The sequence below is a fragment of the Glandiceps talaboti genome, chromosome 1, assembly GCF_964340395.1.
Source record: "Glandiceps talaboti chromosome 1, keGlaTala1.1, whole genome shotgun sequence".
NCBI classification, from domain to species: domain Eukaryota; kingdom Metazoa; phylum Hemichordata; class Enteropneusta; family Spengelidae; genus Glandiceps; species Glandiceps talaboti.
In genome coordinates, this window is record NC_135549.1 from 33,219,624 (window position 1) to 33,237,201 (window position 17,578).

General features: G+C 36.3%; 1 protein-coding gene across 2 annotated transcripts in view; it reads right to left on the reverse strand.

Annotated features, from left to right (window-relative positions):
• Positions 1-17,578, reverse strand: part of LOC144450414 (receptor-type tyrosine-protein phosphatase gamma-like) — a 111,134-nt gene that overhangs the window by 86,376 nt on the left and 7,180 nt on the right. For both annotated transcript variants that reach the window (XM_078141128.1, XM_078141046.1), the window contains exons 2-5: positions 5,411-5,647; positions 3,887-4,013; positions 3,373-3,539; positions 120-215 (exon numbers count right to left, since the gene is read on the reverse strand). In XM_078141128.1, the coding sequence (XP_077997254.1) occupies positions 120-215; positions 3,373-3,539; positions 3,887-4,013; positions 5,411-5,647 (627 nt within the window). The remainder of the gene's footprint in view (positions 1-119; positions 216-3,372; positions 3,540-3,886; positions 4,014-5,410; positions 5,648-17,578) is intronic.

The following is a 17,578-nucleotide window of genomic DNA, read 5'->3' on the forward strand; positions in this document are numbered from 1 at the left end:
TTTTAAGATTTCATGTGTATTTTTCTAGAAAAGTCTTAAAGAATTTTGCAATTTTCTGAGAATGATGAGGAGGCACTGTAACTTTAAGAAAAGCGAAAACTACATTTTGTGATACTTACTCGCTGGATGTACACTTGTTTTCTCTACAGTTGTCAGTGTCATTTCTTTTGTGTTTGATGGTGGGCTTGTACTTAAAGATGATTCAGTTGTGTTCACTATAAGTGTAAGTTAATAAGAGAAAGAAATTCATATATGATCTGTATAGTACAATGGCAAGTTAAAGGTATAGAGAGACCATTATATATGATCTGTATAGTACAATGGCAAGTTAAAAGTATAGAGTGATTCTTACAAGTCGAGATGACATGACAGACGATACCAGATGTAAACAGAATGTATACTTGTGAAGGGTGAAATGCAAGCTTTTGAATTGTTGCTATACACATGTATCAGAATTCAAACTTCTGAGCTGCAACAACATGGTACATCCCTCGAATGGTAAATTCTGTTAGTTAGACAGAATCACAGTCAGAATTCGGGTTGGTTTTTAGTCTGTCTGCTTGTTCAGGTTGCTAGGAAAGCGGACAGAATGAATTTCCACCCAACATTTGTTCTGTCTGCTTGACAAACACATAGGGTGGCTAGATTGCTTTCTTTCTGTCTGCTTGTTCAGGTTGCTAAGCAAGCAGACAGAACGAATTTCAACCCGATATTCAAGCAGACAGAAAGAAAGCAATCTAGCCACCCTATGTGTTCGTCAAGCAGACAGAATGAATATTGGGTTGAAATTCGTTCTCTCTGCTTGCCGAGCAACCTGAACAAGCAGACAGAAAGAAAGCAATCTAGCCAGCCATGAGTTTGTCAAGCAGACAGACCAAATTTCGGGTTGAAATTTGTTCTGTCTGTTTGCCTAGCAACCCGAACATTTGTCAAGCAGACAGACCGAATTTCGGGTTGAAATTTGTTCTGTCTGTTTGCCTAGCAACCCGAACATTTGTCAAGCAGACAGACCGAATTTCGGGTTGAAATTTGTTCTGTCTGTTTGCCTAGCAACCTGAACAAGCAAGCAGACAGAAAGAAAGCAACCTGAATTCTGACTGTGATTCTGTACAGCCCTTAGGGTGACCTTTTTTTTGTTTCTCATCTCCAGTGGAATAGTCAGGCGGGACGGGCGGGACAGAAAACAAAAAAGTTCTATTCTCTGTCCTTTCTGTCCTGTCGGTTTCTCTACAACTTCTTTTCTCTTCTCTTTATTGAATCCTTGTTACATGTCTCTTTCCTTCATTTTAGCAAGGTTGACAAGTCCGTAGAACAACTTTGTAAGAAGATGAATACTTATCATCCTGATGGGTGTATATCTGTAGCCATGAACTATTGTATGATTTTATCAGGAGTACTAATACATTCGTCCTATTAATCAAAGTGGCATTGACATCACTAGCAATTTTTTCAAGTTATCCAATTTTAACTTTAGTATGTAACTTTTGTTGAAACACTTGCGTGATTTTCATCAGTGTGATAGAGGAATTATCATTTTTATATGTCATTGATTGAAAATCATGACTTCTATGAAAGATTTTTCTTCACTGTGAACATGTCAAAATAATCCTCCAGACGACATGTAAACATTTCTAGAACTCAGTACTCCTTTGGGATTTACTGTATAAAAGTAATAATGTAAACATCGGTAACATGCCATGTATGTGCACAAAATGAAGACTGTCTTGGTTGACCTTCCAGTACAGTATACATTATGTGTCTTCTGTAACTTGTAAGTGTTTTGATATACCCCAGTACTAATGTTAGCAATGGGCAATAGCAAGACGTTGTTGCATAGTGTCAACACCGACAAATTTACATTCAAACATTCCAATGCTGAAACTATTTAAATAATCAATCACTGCTCCTTTTGAGTCATTTTGTACAATTTTTGTAACATCCATGCCTAAAACCTGTGTTTATGACACAATTGAAGCTTGTAAGTTGTAATAAACATTGTGAGCGTACGCTGTGTGAAGCTGTGATAATTTCATTATTGCACATGCGCAATGAACAAAGAACGTCTTCCAAGGTCATGCATGTCATATGGGTCATGAAACATGAAAGACGCATTAGCATTAAGGAGTCGGTCATTTCCCCGATGATACAACTGATTTAAAGCTAAAAACTGGTCAAAAAATTGTTTTTTGAGGAATGCAATATGTCTTAAGCATAATTTTGAAAATGATACAAATAATCTGAGCTATTACATTGCAGCAAAATGTACCGGTCTAATTGGGCATGTCTTTCCAAAATCTTCTGGTCCAGCCTAAAGATTCGAGCCATGTGGACCCTCCAACCTCAACGACTTCAGCCATGAAAGACACATGTTACTCTGACGTGACAAGGGGAGTATGACATTATGATGAACTATTGATGTTCATTTGAACCTTAAAATCTTGCCGTGTTGCTCGGGTGAACACAGACTGAGGGGTCAATCAGAAAAAAGAAAAATAATTTCTGATGTTGGAGCTGCAAATTAGGGTCGGTCGGGAGATGAGAAACAGAAAAATAAATAGGGCCGCCCTTACTGGCACCAACATGGTACATCCCTCAAATGGTAAATTCCATTAGTTACGCAAATAACTCATCAATAAAATGTACTGCCCATGGCAAAGTGCACAACTGAAATCCAATATCTGACATATACATGTACATGCATTTAGAGAAATTTATCACACATCAAACATGCCGATAAGAAAACACCCCTACAGGATTATGGAAAATCTCATGAACTTTGGGCAAGTGATTATGTAACATTACACAAGCACACCTCTTGAAACTGAGACATGACAAAGTTGAAAACCACTGATCTGATCACTTTCATTTGAACAATTTTTCAACTACACACCCCAAGTAAAGTCTCTACAAAACACCAACTAATATCTGACATACACTCCAGTGAGAGAAACACACTTCAAACATCAAAACACCCGGAATAGTGAAACGGTCCATGAACTTTGGTCAAGTGATTATTTAACATTATAAATTAGCACCTATGTGTTGTAGCACATCTGTACAGTTTTTAAAAAGGTTTACCCACATGCTGATACATGCTAGGTATAGGTGTTCATTTGCTGAATGATTATCCAGTTGCATGTCCAACCCTGTTGTTATCTTTGCAATATACACGATCATTTGGCTGTTGCTATGGGCGTGGTCATGTTGCTAGACATATTTGCATACAGTTTTGAATGTTTGTTCACTTGTCTATGAATCCCTGATGTAGTTAGTAGTTGTCCTGTGTACTATTAGTCGTTGTCCTGCATCATGCTAATTGTTTCAATATATGAGTTTGAAGTGTAGAAGTAGATGTTCTTTGTTTTCACGTACCTTCAACAGATGTGTTCACATACACTGGGTTGCTTGTGTCACTCAAGTTTCCATTTCCAGCAAGTGCTCTGATTTGAAAATGGTAATTTGTGTTGGCATGAAGAGAATGTACTATTGCATTGGTTTCATTTCTGGTAACATTAAGTACATCAACCCACTCACCATTTCTACAGAGAAATAACAAAATAATAAAACATCATTAAAACATAAAACACTTCTGACACTGACAGGACAATTTCCAACTACACACCAGAAGTAATGTTCCCATAAAAATACAAATTTTAAGCATTTGATTTGACAGTGGCACACACACACACTCAAATGCACACACATGCATGCATGCATACACAACCACACATACATGTACTCACCCATCCACATGCACACGTACATTTTGTACACAAATACACACACACACATACAAAATATACACACCATACTTCACCATGCCTATAGTACTACTGAACCTCAATTAAGTTGTGCTAAAAATCCCAATAGACAGGTTATATCTCACTTTTTTTGTTGGATGATGTATGCTGACAACAAGGCTTGGTCAGTATTGTTACTTGGAAGCCAAGCAAGATAAACTTGGTTTGATTTGATATCAGATGCAGTCAGGTTGTGAGGTGGATCAGGTTTGTCTGTAAAAAACAAAATGATTATATTCACTCTGTAAACAACAGAAAAAGGTACATGTATGAATAACTATTCATGCTTTACTGTGCCTAAAATCAATTAAAAGATATCAATAACTAATGCATAAGTTTAGAATCATTTCAATGACTGCAACATTTGTTAAGAATCATTGCAATGACTGTAGCTCTTATATACTGAACCATTTCAATGACTGCATTACTTGTTAGAATTATTTGTCAACAAGTCATTGAGAATGACATACTCCCCGCTATGATTGGGTTTTAAGGAATTATCACTACTCTGATCACGCAACAACACTTGTGAACCTAAATCAAACAGACTTTAAATATGTTGTGTCTGCTTGTTGGACATGGAACATGCCTACAACAATAAAGGATGGGTCGGGTATGGGGGATTGTTTCACGACGAAAATGGATATGCACATGTATGTCATAGAACACTGTCCTAATACCAACTTTGAATGAGATCTGTTCAAACATGTCTGCGTTATGGCTTTGGACATGGAAAATTCACAAACAAAATGGCTGCTAGGAGGCCATATTGGATCGTATCATGACAACAAATGGATATGCACATGTATGTCATAGAACACTGTCCTAATACCAACTTTGAATGAGATCTGTTCAAGCATGTCTGAGTTATGGCTTTGGACATAGAAAAATCAAAAACAAAATGGCTGCCAGGCGGCCATATTGGATTGTATCACAACAACAATGAATATGCACATGTATGTTATAGAACACTCTCCTAATACCATCTTTGAATGAGATCTGTTCAAGCATGTCTGAGTTATGGCTTTAGACAGGGAAAATTTGCAAACAAAATGGCTGCTAGGTGGCCATATTGGATCGTATCATGAAACAAATTGACGTGCATATGTATGACATTGTATGTTGCCCCTGTACCAAGTTTGAAAATAATCGGTCCAGGCATCTCCAAGAAACAGCTGCGGACGGACGGACGGACGGACGGACGGACACACAGACAGACGGAACCCAATCCATAAGTTCCCGTCCCGCGGGGACTAATGAATGACTGCATCATATGCTTTGAATCATTTCAGTGACTGGAACCCTCATTTACAAGTCATTTCCATGACTGCATCACAAGTTGAGAATCATTTCAATAACTGCATCACAAGTTGAGAGTTATTTCAATGACTGCATCACAAGTTGAGAATCATTTCCATGACTGCATCACAAGTTGAGAATCATTACAATAACTGCATCACAAGTTGAGAGTTATTTCAATGACTGCACCACAAGTTGAGAATCATTTCAATAACTGCATCACAAGTTGAGAGTTATTTCAATAACTGCATCACAAGTTGAGAATCATTTCAATGACTGCATCACAAGTTGAGAGTTATTTCAAAACTTACCTAAAACTTTCAGCTTAATGTTGTAATCCCAGTCTCCATTGCATTTGTATATACCTCTGTCTGTATATTTGACAGGATCCAGTGTAATATTAACTGTTTTAACTTCCAGTGTTTTTTCATCTTTCATCCATGTGACATTGTTTGTGGAGTTGTTATTAAGTTTACAATTAAGTACCACTTCATAACCAACAAGTGTTTGGATTACATGGAGTTCAGATTCACTTGACACAGTAGATGCTGCAATGTAGAATACTGTGTTAGCACTGGGTTTCAAAAACCATTAGCCACTGTGGCTAAAAGAGAATTATTTTCATTAGCCACAGATAAAAATTATTAGCCACAGATTTTCCCCCACAGTAAAACTATTGTATTGGGTAGTGGCTTATACAAATTGCATGCAACTCTAACTCTGTAGGCCATACATTGTATTTCATTAAATTATGTTCAACATACACAAAAGACAAGTGAAAATGAAAGGAAATGATGCTAAACATTACTACATCATACAATGTAATTACATGTACATGGAAAGGTACTACTACATGTACAATGAAACTTGACTTTTGCACATTCTTATCCGTGGATCATAATATTGACTGTGTGGCCGGGCTGTGCAGTGGATCATAATATTGACTGTGTGGCTGGGCTGTGCAGTGGATCATAATATTGACTGTGTGGCCGGGCTGTGCAGTGGATCATAATATTGACTGTGTGGCCGGGCTGTGCAGTGGATCATAATATTGACTGTGTGGCCGGGCTGTGCAGTGTGGAACATTATTGATTGTGTGGCCGGGCTGTGCAGTGGATCATAATATTGACTGTGTGGCCGGGCTGTGCAGTGTGGAACATTATTGATTGTGTGGCCGGGCTGTGCAGTGGATCATAATATTGACTGTGTGGCCGGGCTGTGCAGTGTGGAACATTATTGACTGTGTGGCCGGGCTGTGCAGTGGGTCATAATATTGTAAAAATCTAGATTACACAGTGTTTGATCTAGGATTTGTAAAATGGGGCCATGAGGGCCATGGGGCCTTTTTGGCTCAACAAAAAGGGGGCCATTCCAAAAAAAAGAAGAAGATTGCTATGAAAAATGGACCAAATTTTAGCCCATATTTAGTGTCCAAAAGCGAGAAGATACATGTACATGTACATGTATGTAATGCGATCAGTACTGACAGTAGTTTGGAATTATAGATTGTTGACCTAAAAGAATAATTTGCATTTCACTGATGGAATCACCATGTCATGAACATTTCTTAATCTACACACAAATTTCAGGTCAATGTGCCTAGTAATTTTTGGACTTAAAGTTTTTTGATCAAAAATCACATTTTCTGACCCAAATCATCACACACCTGTGATGTGATCATTTTGATTTTAACAATTCCCAACTAGACATCTAAGGTACAATGTAATATACTCACTACATATCATGGCAATCGGTCCAGCGTTTTCAACTTTAAGTCATTCCACACACACACACACACACACACACACACACACACACACACACACACACACACACACACACACACACACACACAGCCTGAGTGTTCAGTTGTGTTACAAAGTGTGTACACTTTCAGATAATTAAGTGAGTCATTGAAAAATATCATATTCATTTACATGTACACATGTACATTTACTGTGTGACATTTGTTACCTTTTTTTCAAGACACTGTTATTTTTTTTAATTGAAAAGGAGTCATATGATTAAAGTACATTGAGTTCTACTGTATATTTACAATGAAATCTACTATATATACCAGGTACATGTACATTGTACATATACATGTCAGCTTCTTTAATTTAGTATTAATTTTTCAATAAATTTTTATAGTTTTCTATTCAATGCAGATACATGTACATGTAAGACAACCTAAAGATATTATAGTTGCTACATAATGTAAAACCTTCCTTACATGTACATCAATTGAAAAGGACACCTGCAAGCAAACAAATGACATCTATCTTGTACTCCACATACAAACATAAACACTTGCTCTAAAGTACATGTACATGTACTACATTGCACATTTGTAAATAAAAAGTACAGTAACTGCCATAAATAGTAGACTGGGTGACAGGTTGAGAATTGAAAAGAAGAAGAAGAAGAAGAAAAAACTGCCAATGGCAATGTGCACAACTGAAATCTAATGTCTAACATACAGTGACATGTTAATTATTCAAAATGTTAATTTGCATACAGAGGAGTTAATAGTAATTTAAGTTTTAAATCTTGAAGCTTTAAATTTGGATGATGCCTCTTGTAAGTTAAAAGAAACTTTTGAAAGGAAGTGGTTTACTGATGTGTGTAGAAAACCCAAGTTAAGAACATATGTATCTTTTAAGAAAAAATATGAAACAGAAAATTATTTACTGCAACCATTGTCAAGACCGAAACGCTCTATTCTTGCTCAGTTTAGAACTGGCATTTTACCTATTTTACCTAAGTAGAAACAGGTACAAATGTAGATTTCAACAGCTACCAGTGGAGGACAGAACCTGTAATTTTTGTTTAGGACCAGAAATTGAAGATGAAAAACACTTTCTTTTTGATTGCTGTCTTTATAATTCTGTAAGAGATACCTTATTTAGTAGAGTGTGTGCTTTATACCCAGAATTCAGTGCTTTTCAAATTATGGATAAGATTGAACTATTGATGACCAAAACACCTGACCTGTTGGCAAACTTTATCTTTGATGCTTATAATAAGAGAAAGGAGAAAATGTATAATTTGTAAAATATACTCCTCACACTTGAAAAAAAAAATGTTTCTTTCTTTATGTATTTAATTTATTTTTGCAACAAGTTGGATTTGTGTCTTATAAGCCCAAGGGGCTGGATGTGGCAAGTTGTAATAACAATTGTACCAGATCATATATACAAATGTATACTTGAAGTCCACATAGGACATGTTAATAAATAAAATACAACAACAAGTAATACCAACTTCTGGTTTAGTGTCCCACCTTTTAGTTATCTTCTTGTATCTAACGTGTATATTGATTGATACATTTGTAGTAGCAGGATTCATGTAATATTTTCCTTTGAAAACAACAATCTAAACAATAATACATGTCCCTGTGTATAGGAGGGACTGTTTCGATAGAAAATAGCACCAATAATAATAATAATAATATATAACAATAATGAAACATTCATAAAGTGCTCATACATGTATGTATCAAACTTGGAGATAACAGGCAAAATGTGCTTGTTAATCAAAAACATGTCCACCCTTTTGTTATTCAGGGTCAAGGTCACAAAATTAACTGATGTGCCTCACATAGTAAAAATCAAGACATGATTAAAAATATCATCACTTGAAATGTCTGATTCAAAAAGCTATGAAAACAACCCAAATTTGGCTATTTGAGCTTGAAGAAGTCTTTCAAGGTCAAAGGTCATATTTGATAATACATACATGTACATGTTCATGTATGGGTGTACATGTAGGTATACATTGTACTTGAATGGAGTCACTACATGTATGTATTATACCTCCAAAGTTACAGTGTATGATGCATATTGTGAAATTTAACAACAAATATGGCCACCATTCGGAACATATTTGATTTGGTCTCAAATAAAGTGGTGTGCATATGTCTCACAGTATGTTACCAGTATGCCAGGTTTGGTTGAAATTGGTTGGTGCATGCCAGAGATATGAGGGTGAATGCACAAACAACAAAAATGACTGCCATTCGGCCATATTTGATTTGGTCATAAAACAAAAAGGCATGCATAATTGTCTTACATAGTATGTTACAATGTACCTTTATGCCAGGTTTGGTTGAAATCAGTTGGTGCATGCCAGAGATATGTGGGTGAACACACACACGCATACATGTACATTGTACTTGGACCCAGTTAAGCCTCCTACATGTATGCACACTTGCACATCTAACTCATACATGTACACCTTGATTACATTATTTAATACACTTTATTTGTGACACTATCCCTAAGATTTACAAATATAGCAGCGTGAGAGAATTACTTCACCCTAAAGACAACTACATGTACAAATGTATAGTGTACATGTACCGGTACGTGCTGTGTTGTACTGTAACATGTACACAAAGAATAATGTGAAGTACATGTACATTGTATAAAAAAACTGTACTTTTGTGTGACTAAATGGATGAATTACATTGTAAATGCACGTTTTTATTTCCAATCAAATGACATTGCAATTTCTAGTGATAAGTGTTTTGTTCTATATTTTTAACTTAACTGTCTTTCATATAACTTAAAAATACCGCCAATGGCAGTGTAGCACAATTGTACAATTTTAAAAAATATTTATCCATATGCTAGTCCATGCTAACAATACTAATAGGTGTTCATTTGCTGAATGACTATCCAGTTGCCTATCCAACCATGTTGCTATCTTTGCGATATACGCGATCATTTGGCTGTTGCTATGGGCTTGGTCATGTTGTTAGCTATATTTGCATACATTTTAAAATGTTTTTGTTCACTTGTGTATGAATTCCTGATATAATTCCTGGGGGTGGCAAGGGGGGCAGCTGCCCCCCTTAGATTTTTGAAAAAAGAAAGAACAAGCGACCTATCGGTCAGAATAGCTCCGCTGTTTTTTTTTAATTTTATTTTTTATTTTGGTGACACGTAGAAGTGGTTCAGTTCTTCAGCTCTTCACTATGCAGTTTTGTTTTAGCGATGCAATAAAGTGGTTAGTGGTTCATATGATGTCTCACTGTAAAACACATTTTACACAGAAGTTGGTAATGTATTGTACTTTTATACCATAGTCTCCATTTTATAACAAAAATCTACTGTTATGAAAAATTCACAAAATTTCAGAAAGAAAATGACTGGGAAATGCACACAAGAAAAAGAAAAAAAAGAGGATTTTGAGGTTGGCTATAAATAATTCCATTGTCTTACAGCTTTAACCCTGGGAAATTTTAATGATGAATGAAATAAACTAGGGATCTAAAATAATTTTGAGGCAATTTCAATTTCAATTTTCTAACAAATTTACCAAGTCAACAACATTCAACTTGAACAAGTTGTAGTAGATATATATATAGGGAAGAAATGTATTAATCGCCATCTTAGTTTCCGGACGGCGACAATCCCTGCCAAGTACCCAAAAGAGGGTCATTCTGGCAGCCATACGTTACAGTGGTAACACTCCTTCATGTTCTATTACCTTTCATAAAGAAAACACAACGAAATGGTTGAAGTGATCTTTTTTTTAAATTTCTTTTCATCACAACAACATAATCTGCGTGATCAAAAGTGTTGTAAACTAAACCAGAAAGAATTATCGGACTGGCTAAACTTCCCGATGAACTGGAGTAAGGTCCAAGTCCAAGTAAGCCTCGATAGTACGTGAGAAAATCGTCTCAAACTAGCGATACAACTTTCAAAATATAACTTGACATGTCTTCATTTGTTAGATTTATACAATTCAATACGCGTTTTCACTCGAAAACAACAATTCTGTGAATAATGACACTCTGAACGCAGCGATTTCTCGGACGATGTTACCACTGTAACGTATGGCTGACAACGACTTGCTTCCGGGTTAGTCCCTCGTGCATCCGGGTACCTGGGGTTGTCGCCGTACGGAAACTAAGAAAGATGGAATTTACAGTGTTTCTTGTGACCGGCGCGGCGCCTGTCAGCAGACTCGGCCATTTTTTTTCATCATTCCATTGTATTTAAACCTTGTACTTGACATTTTGCAATATTTATAATTCTCAACAAAATACCTCAACATGCCTCACGTAGCTCACTTCGCTCGTACTCAAAGCAGCCCCTCGCGGTATGATCACTGATGACATGACGAGAGAGAACCTTTTCGGATTTACATGTAGAACGGGGAAAGATACGCAAAACATAATGCAAAGTCTGAAGCCAAATTAAAGTTGTGATTATTTTAATTATTTTTACTTGCCAAATATTTGCATTTTGGAAATGGCAAGACACGTTCATGTCGTTTAACTTTACATGTGAACTGTCGGCCAATAAACAAAATTTGGTTGATTCACAGTCTGCAGTTAGACTGCTCTTGCATAACTTCAACCGCATGCCTTCCTTACGCAAGTTGTCTTAATTCTGGTTCACTGTCACTCCAAATTGCACGACAATATAGAATTAATCACAAGTTACATGTTATCTGAAAACATCACATTTTTATAGTGGGTCTGAAGTGAGATTTTAGTGAGTACCAAGAACGTCCTGTGTTGTTACTTGCTGTGGAAAATCGCCCGGTCAAATGAGGTCAGCTTCAGCTTCTGGTCGAATCAGGATAGAGTATGCAAATAAGGACATTGCGGACTGGCTGATTATGTAGAAGGGGTGCAGAATTTGGATTTGAAGTTTACAACCCTGTTTCGAATAAACGCTTGTCACTTCATGCATTTGGGCCCCCAATGCATAGAATTGTGACTATAGCACACATTACATTGCTTGTTTGACGTCAATAGTGTCTTTTGAAAAGTGGCAGTTTACTTAACCCTTTCACCACCAGTACCCGGTATACCGGGACGCGCTAGGGCGCCCACCAGTACCCGGTATACCGGGACGCCAAAGTTCATTCACCTATCTTGCCGTAAAACCGTTCAAAGGCAGCAATTGCTGCAAAATTTGCTGCCATAACTAGTTCCACACATGCGTATTAGCCTTGTTTATATTGCCTGCCATTTTGAATGTATGATAGTGAACGGTATCGAGAGCTACGATCCAAATGACGAGCGATCGTAATTTTACGTGCGTTTTTCGCCCACAAGATCGAATTTAAACATGGCGGATATAATTAACGGCTCTCATAACATGGTCTACGATATAAATTATGTCACTGTCTTTGAATATTTCGACTGAATTTGACTCGAAATACATCATTGAATACAAGTATTTAGCTGTGGGAACACATTGTACTTGTGTGTAAGCATCAAATTCCCGCTAAGTCCGTATGAGCTGCCGGCGGCAGTTTACGGTTGAATTTTTGAATGTCGGCAAATTTACGCAATCTTGTGACAGGTACCGACTCCCATACTAACGTCTTGGTTGTAATTTTTGGCTATAAAATGGATTATTTTGGTTTTATTTCTTTTGTTACATCTCAGTAATGACTTGTATTTTTACTAGCTCAGCGTGTAAAGGTCAGTGGAGGGAAATTTATGCACGATACGGGCGATTTTACGAATCGGATTTTTTATATGCGTTTTTCAACGTAATATTCAAATTTCAACATCGCCGAAGCAAAATCTGTCTCCCCTAACGTAACTTACAATGTAAATAACGGTGCTGTTCGTAGAAATTTCCACTCAATTTTGACTATGAATACGATGTTTTATACAAGGAGATGACTGAGTGAACTCAATGCAGGAAATGGAAGGATCAGATTATCGCAACGTAACTTCAAAGTCCCGACTGCATATTTGGTTTTGTGGGTACAGCATGTTGGCAAAAAGCGCCACTTTGGCGTCCCGATTTGGACTCGTATACTACCAACTTGTGGGCATTTTTTACTGATTTTGAGCATAAATTTGGTGATAATTTTTTGTTGTTCTGTCAAATAATGATATATAATTACACAAACTGATTTTTCTGAAGGTATTGGTGCAACGACTTCAGGTATTTTTGTCCCTTTCATTGTCGGTGCGGGACCGACTAATTGCGTCGTAATCAGATTAGAGAGCCGTTATTTTTTTCCGTTCAAATTTAATACGACTGAAAATAACATTTTCTGCCAAATTTTCGCCGATTTTGACCATTTAACCAGTATACATAATTTTGTAGAAACATAAATGTTGGTATTTTGAATTTAGTTTGTTATATAAATGTTTTGTTTATTTGTGACATGTCAATAAATAAACAACACAGGTTTTTTTTACCAATATTTTCTTATTTTAACCCAAATTTCAGTTGTGAATGTGATATTTGAATCTGATTATTTGTAAGTATGATATAGACAATTTATTTTCCAGTAAAATGATACCTAATTTTCAAAGATTGGTCAATTCTAAGTATTTTTATATCAATTTGATTGCATACCACTCACCCTCACTTTATGTTAGTGAGGGGGCTGGTGGAGCACAAACAATCCCATGAGGCCAATGGTGGTGAAAGAGTTAAAGTCTCGTCGACTGATTTCCAATATGGCGTCGGTCATAATGCTCATTAACATATTCATTTTTTTTTCAAATTACAAAAAAAAAATCATAAAAAATAAAAATGAAGATGTGCTGACTTGAAATTAACAAACCTGAGTAAGCTACCCCCTGCGCATCAACACACCAGATATCAAAGCAATCTGACAATAAGTTTTCACGGAGATGATGAAAATGACATTTTATGAAAAAAAATCATAAAAAATTGAAAATGGCACAGATCAACTTGGCATGAACATATCTGAATAGCCTCCCCCCAGGGAACATGCACACCAATATCTAAGAATACTGACTGTCACTTTCGGAGAAAATAATGAAAATATAAAAGTTTGACGGACACCTATGACTCACTCTACTCTCTATACTCTATACAACCTATACCTAAAGCTACGCTTTCAGCTTTCGCTGACAGCGGAGCTAAAAAAAGCAACTTTTTGAATACTTAGCGATGCTATTAAAATCGTTATTTATGTGACGATTCCTTGCATGCGCGATTTCAATGGATAGTTCATAAAAGTGACTGTACACTGACTCATGGCTAATATGTATCTTATATCGCTATTGTACGCTGGCTTAACTTTGAATAAAAATGTGTCCAGTTAAAAATTGTAACTTTTTGCAGCAAATTAAAAATTCTTTGCGTGGGAAAGTACAAAAGAAGTGCGCACTGTGCATTTTCTGCGAGTAACAGTAGTCTCAATCTTGAAAGTCTCCTTCATTTGAAGATAGCAAGTCGCAATTATAATGTCAGCGAGTGAAACTCAAAAAAAAAAGACGGAAAAAGTCGTTCAACGTGAGGTTGCCTGCTATGCTGCATGCAGTGATTCCGAAGATGCGCTCGATCTCATTTACATCTTGTTCCTTATATTAAAACATTTCATGTTGATAAAACGGCAGATCTCTTTTTGGAATATTTGGTGGCCCTGAAAAACTATTACACTAGGTACGCAGTTTAAGATCCACTATTTGAAGATATTTCTTTCAATAATTGTGTTCTACATTGTCTTTGGTTAAAATGTTGTTTGATATAATTATCTCATTGCACACTGACACTAGCGTTATTCCGCAATTCATTTTGAAGCGACAATTTGCTATGGAAAGAATGGCCTGAATTTGTAAACAGAGCTGTACCTTCGACATCAAAATCTTCAATTTCCATTATAATGATAATGACAAGGAGAATTCACTGAGTTCACATTGGGTTCCGACATAAAAGAGGCCATAACAGTTTTGGGAGTTGGGTAAAGAAAATGATTATTTTGTTGTGTTACTTATTTGAGAAAGCACCATCCATTTTTTTTACTTTGAATGTGACATCTTTTCGGCAACTACTTTGAAAGATAAGACATTAGGCCAGAAAAAATGAAAAAGCTGTTCAACCTACCCATATATTTTTTTCTGGTGATGGGCAATATATCCTCATGCGGGCTTCGCATTTTTTTTCAAAATCAAGGATATTTCTTTATATTTTCTGAATAGTACATGTAACAATACATGTATACATTTGAGTCTATTCCAAATTATATAATATCTTATACAGTGGTTTACTTGGCTCTGGTGTTGCATACAAGCATGAATTGGGATTAAATATCCAATGTGCACTAAAAATTAAACAAACGTACGGTTTACGACCATTGGGCCACCAAAAGTCTGAAAGTCTTGAAATGTTTTGCTCTTTATTCGTGATTTTTTGGAACCAAATTAAACTTCAGGAGAAGTCATTTACCATGTGCACATCCGCATAATATCTTTCAGCTTTGCCACAACAAAATACACTTCCAGATAATATGTAATGCATAGCATAATTGTTTCAATTCTGGTATTTTATTATGTCTATGGTTTGATATTTTTCATCGTTGGAGTTGTCTCCTTCCAATGCATCATTGTACCATATAATTTTATATCCCCACTGTAGTGTAGGTGACAGAAGGGGTGGCTAAAATAATGATTGAGTTTCAATTGGCGGGGCTTAACATTTTTGAGAAGAGAGGGTGAGAGGAACTATACCTTTTGTTTAACCATAAATTGTGTACATTTCCTAACTGTAGCTATGCAGACAAATTGCATGAGATAGTATCAAGATGACTGAATAAGTTCTATCTAAACTCGACCTGAAATATTTTGCTGTCATTATATATGGTTTGTTTTATCCTTGTCAAGCATTGTGAAAAAATGAAATCGACCTACTTACCCAATGTGATGGGTTACGTTACCCGATGACAAGCATTTTTTATTTTTTCTGACCTTACATATGATATTTAATTGAGTATGCTAAAATATATATTATGTAAATTGCACGCAAATTTATGTAAATTAGCACTTTTCTAAATTTTAATGCCTGATTGCACCAAGACAAAGTTCTGCCCCCCTTGGCAATTTGGTCAGGCTACGGTCCTGCACACACACACACACACACACACACACACACACACACACACACACACACACACACACACACACACACACACACACACACACACACACACGTACACAGGCAGACAGACAGACAGACAGACACTTTGCCATGCCTATAGTACTACTGAACCTTATCAGTTCAGTTGTGCTAAAAATAGCGATGATGATGAGTTGAATGTTTGAATGGAGGACACATTTTAGCAAGGACCTTTGTAATGACAGATTTTGACTGTGTACATGTGGCAGATACTTAAGAAATCTACCAGCATGAACTTCAAGGTACATGTGTACTACATGTACATGTAGCTTTGAAGCTTGACCTTGTTGGGCCCAATACAACATATGTATAATGGAAATTATTGATGTGCAAAATGTACATACATGTATGTCTTGCATTTGACGCGAGATCACAAGTCTTGGAATTGTTTATTACATACTTTCACATGTACATGTATGTATTTATTCTGAGGCAACAAGTCGCAATTAAAACTTTTCATCAAATAAATGTGAAAACAAAAAAAGTTTGAATACAAAAAAAACACTGATTAAAGCTACAACTTTAGTTAGTTTAGTTTGTACTTGGAAGAGTTTTGTCGGGGTTTTCACACGAGACAATATACATTATATACGCCTTCATGATGAACCTTTGTTTTGATGTCCTACTTATCTCAATCAGCAAAATTAATTTGAAAGAATTACGGAAAAACAAAAGAAATGGGATGTACACAAGTCTGAAGTATTAGGACTGATAAATACAATTTCCCATTGATGTTTGACAGAGATATAAATAATTCCTTGTGAGTTGAATTTGTTCACTGTCTTGACGTCACAATCGGGTCACACTCACAGTGAATGGGAATGGACAGAAATATATGTATGGTACATAAACCTAATGAAGATGCAAACATTGCAATATTCAGGCTAAAATGTAGTTTGAAGCCCAATTTTTCTACACGTATGCAGTAAAATGTGTTATACATATGTATATACAATGTGTAATGTGATAGGCAATACATATCCCAATCTGGCCAGGTATTTTTAACAAGCCTTCAGTCAAAGACATAGTCCCCCCCCCCCCCCCCCCCCCCCCCCCCCTTTTCAACTTGTGTGTTGTACATGTATTGGGTAAGATGATTAACTTTTTGGCAATTTAAACATGGAAATGCTTTGCTGGACTTTCAAAGGATGCAAACAAGAATCAAGGTCACGAAATTATGAACCTTGCATGCATACATGTACATGTACATGTATGCTTCACATGGTCAAACCCAATGAACATATTATCACTTCAAATGAAGATAACCAAAATTTGGCAATGGTCAAGGCTGTCTAAAGAAAGCTCATATTTGATATTTTTGGTGTAGGTACTTGAACTATGCATTATACATACAAAGCTTTGACACATATTGTGAAATTTGACAACAAATATATACAAATGTATGGCCTCCATTCAGCCATATTTGATTCAGTTGCAAAACCAAGTGATGAGCTTCAGGGTTTTACATCACTTTTGGATTGTGGGGGTCCCAAGTGGGGGTCCTTGGGACCCAAGGCCTGAAAATTTGGGGTCCCAACTGCAAATCCGAGGGTCATTCACAAAATC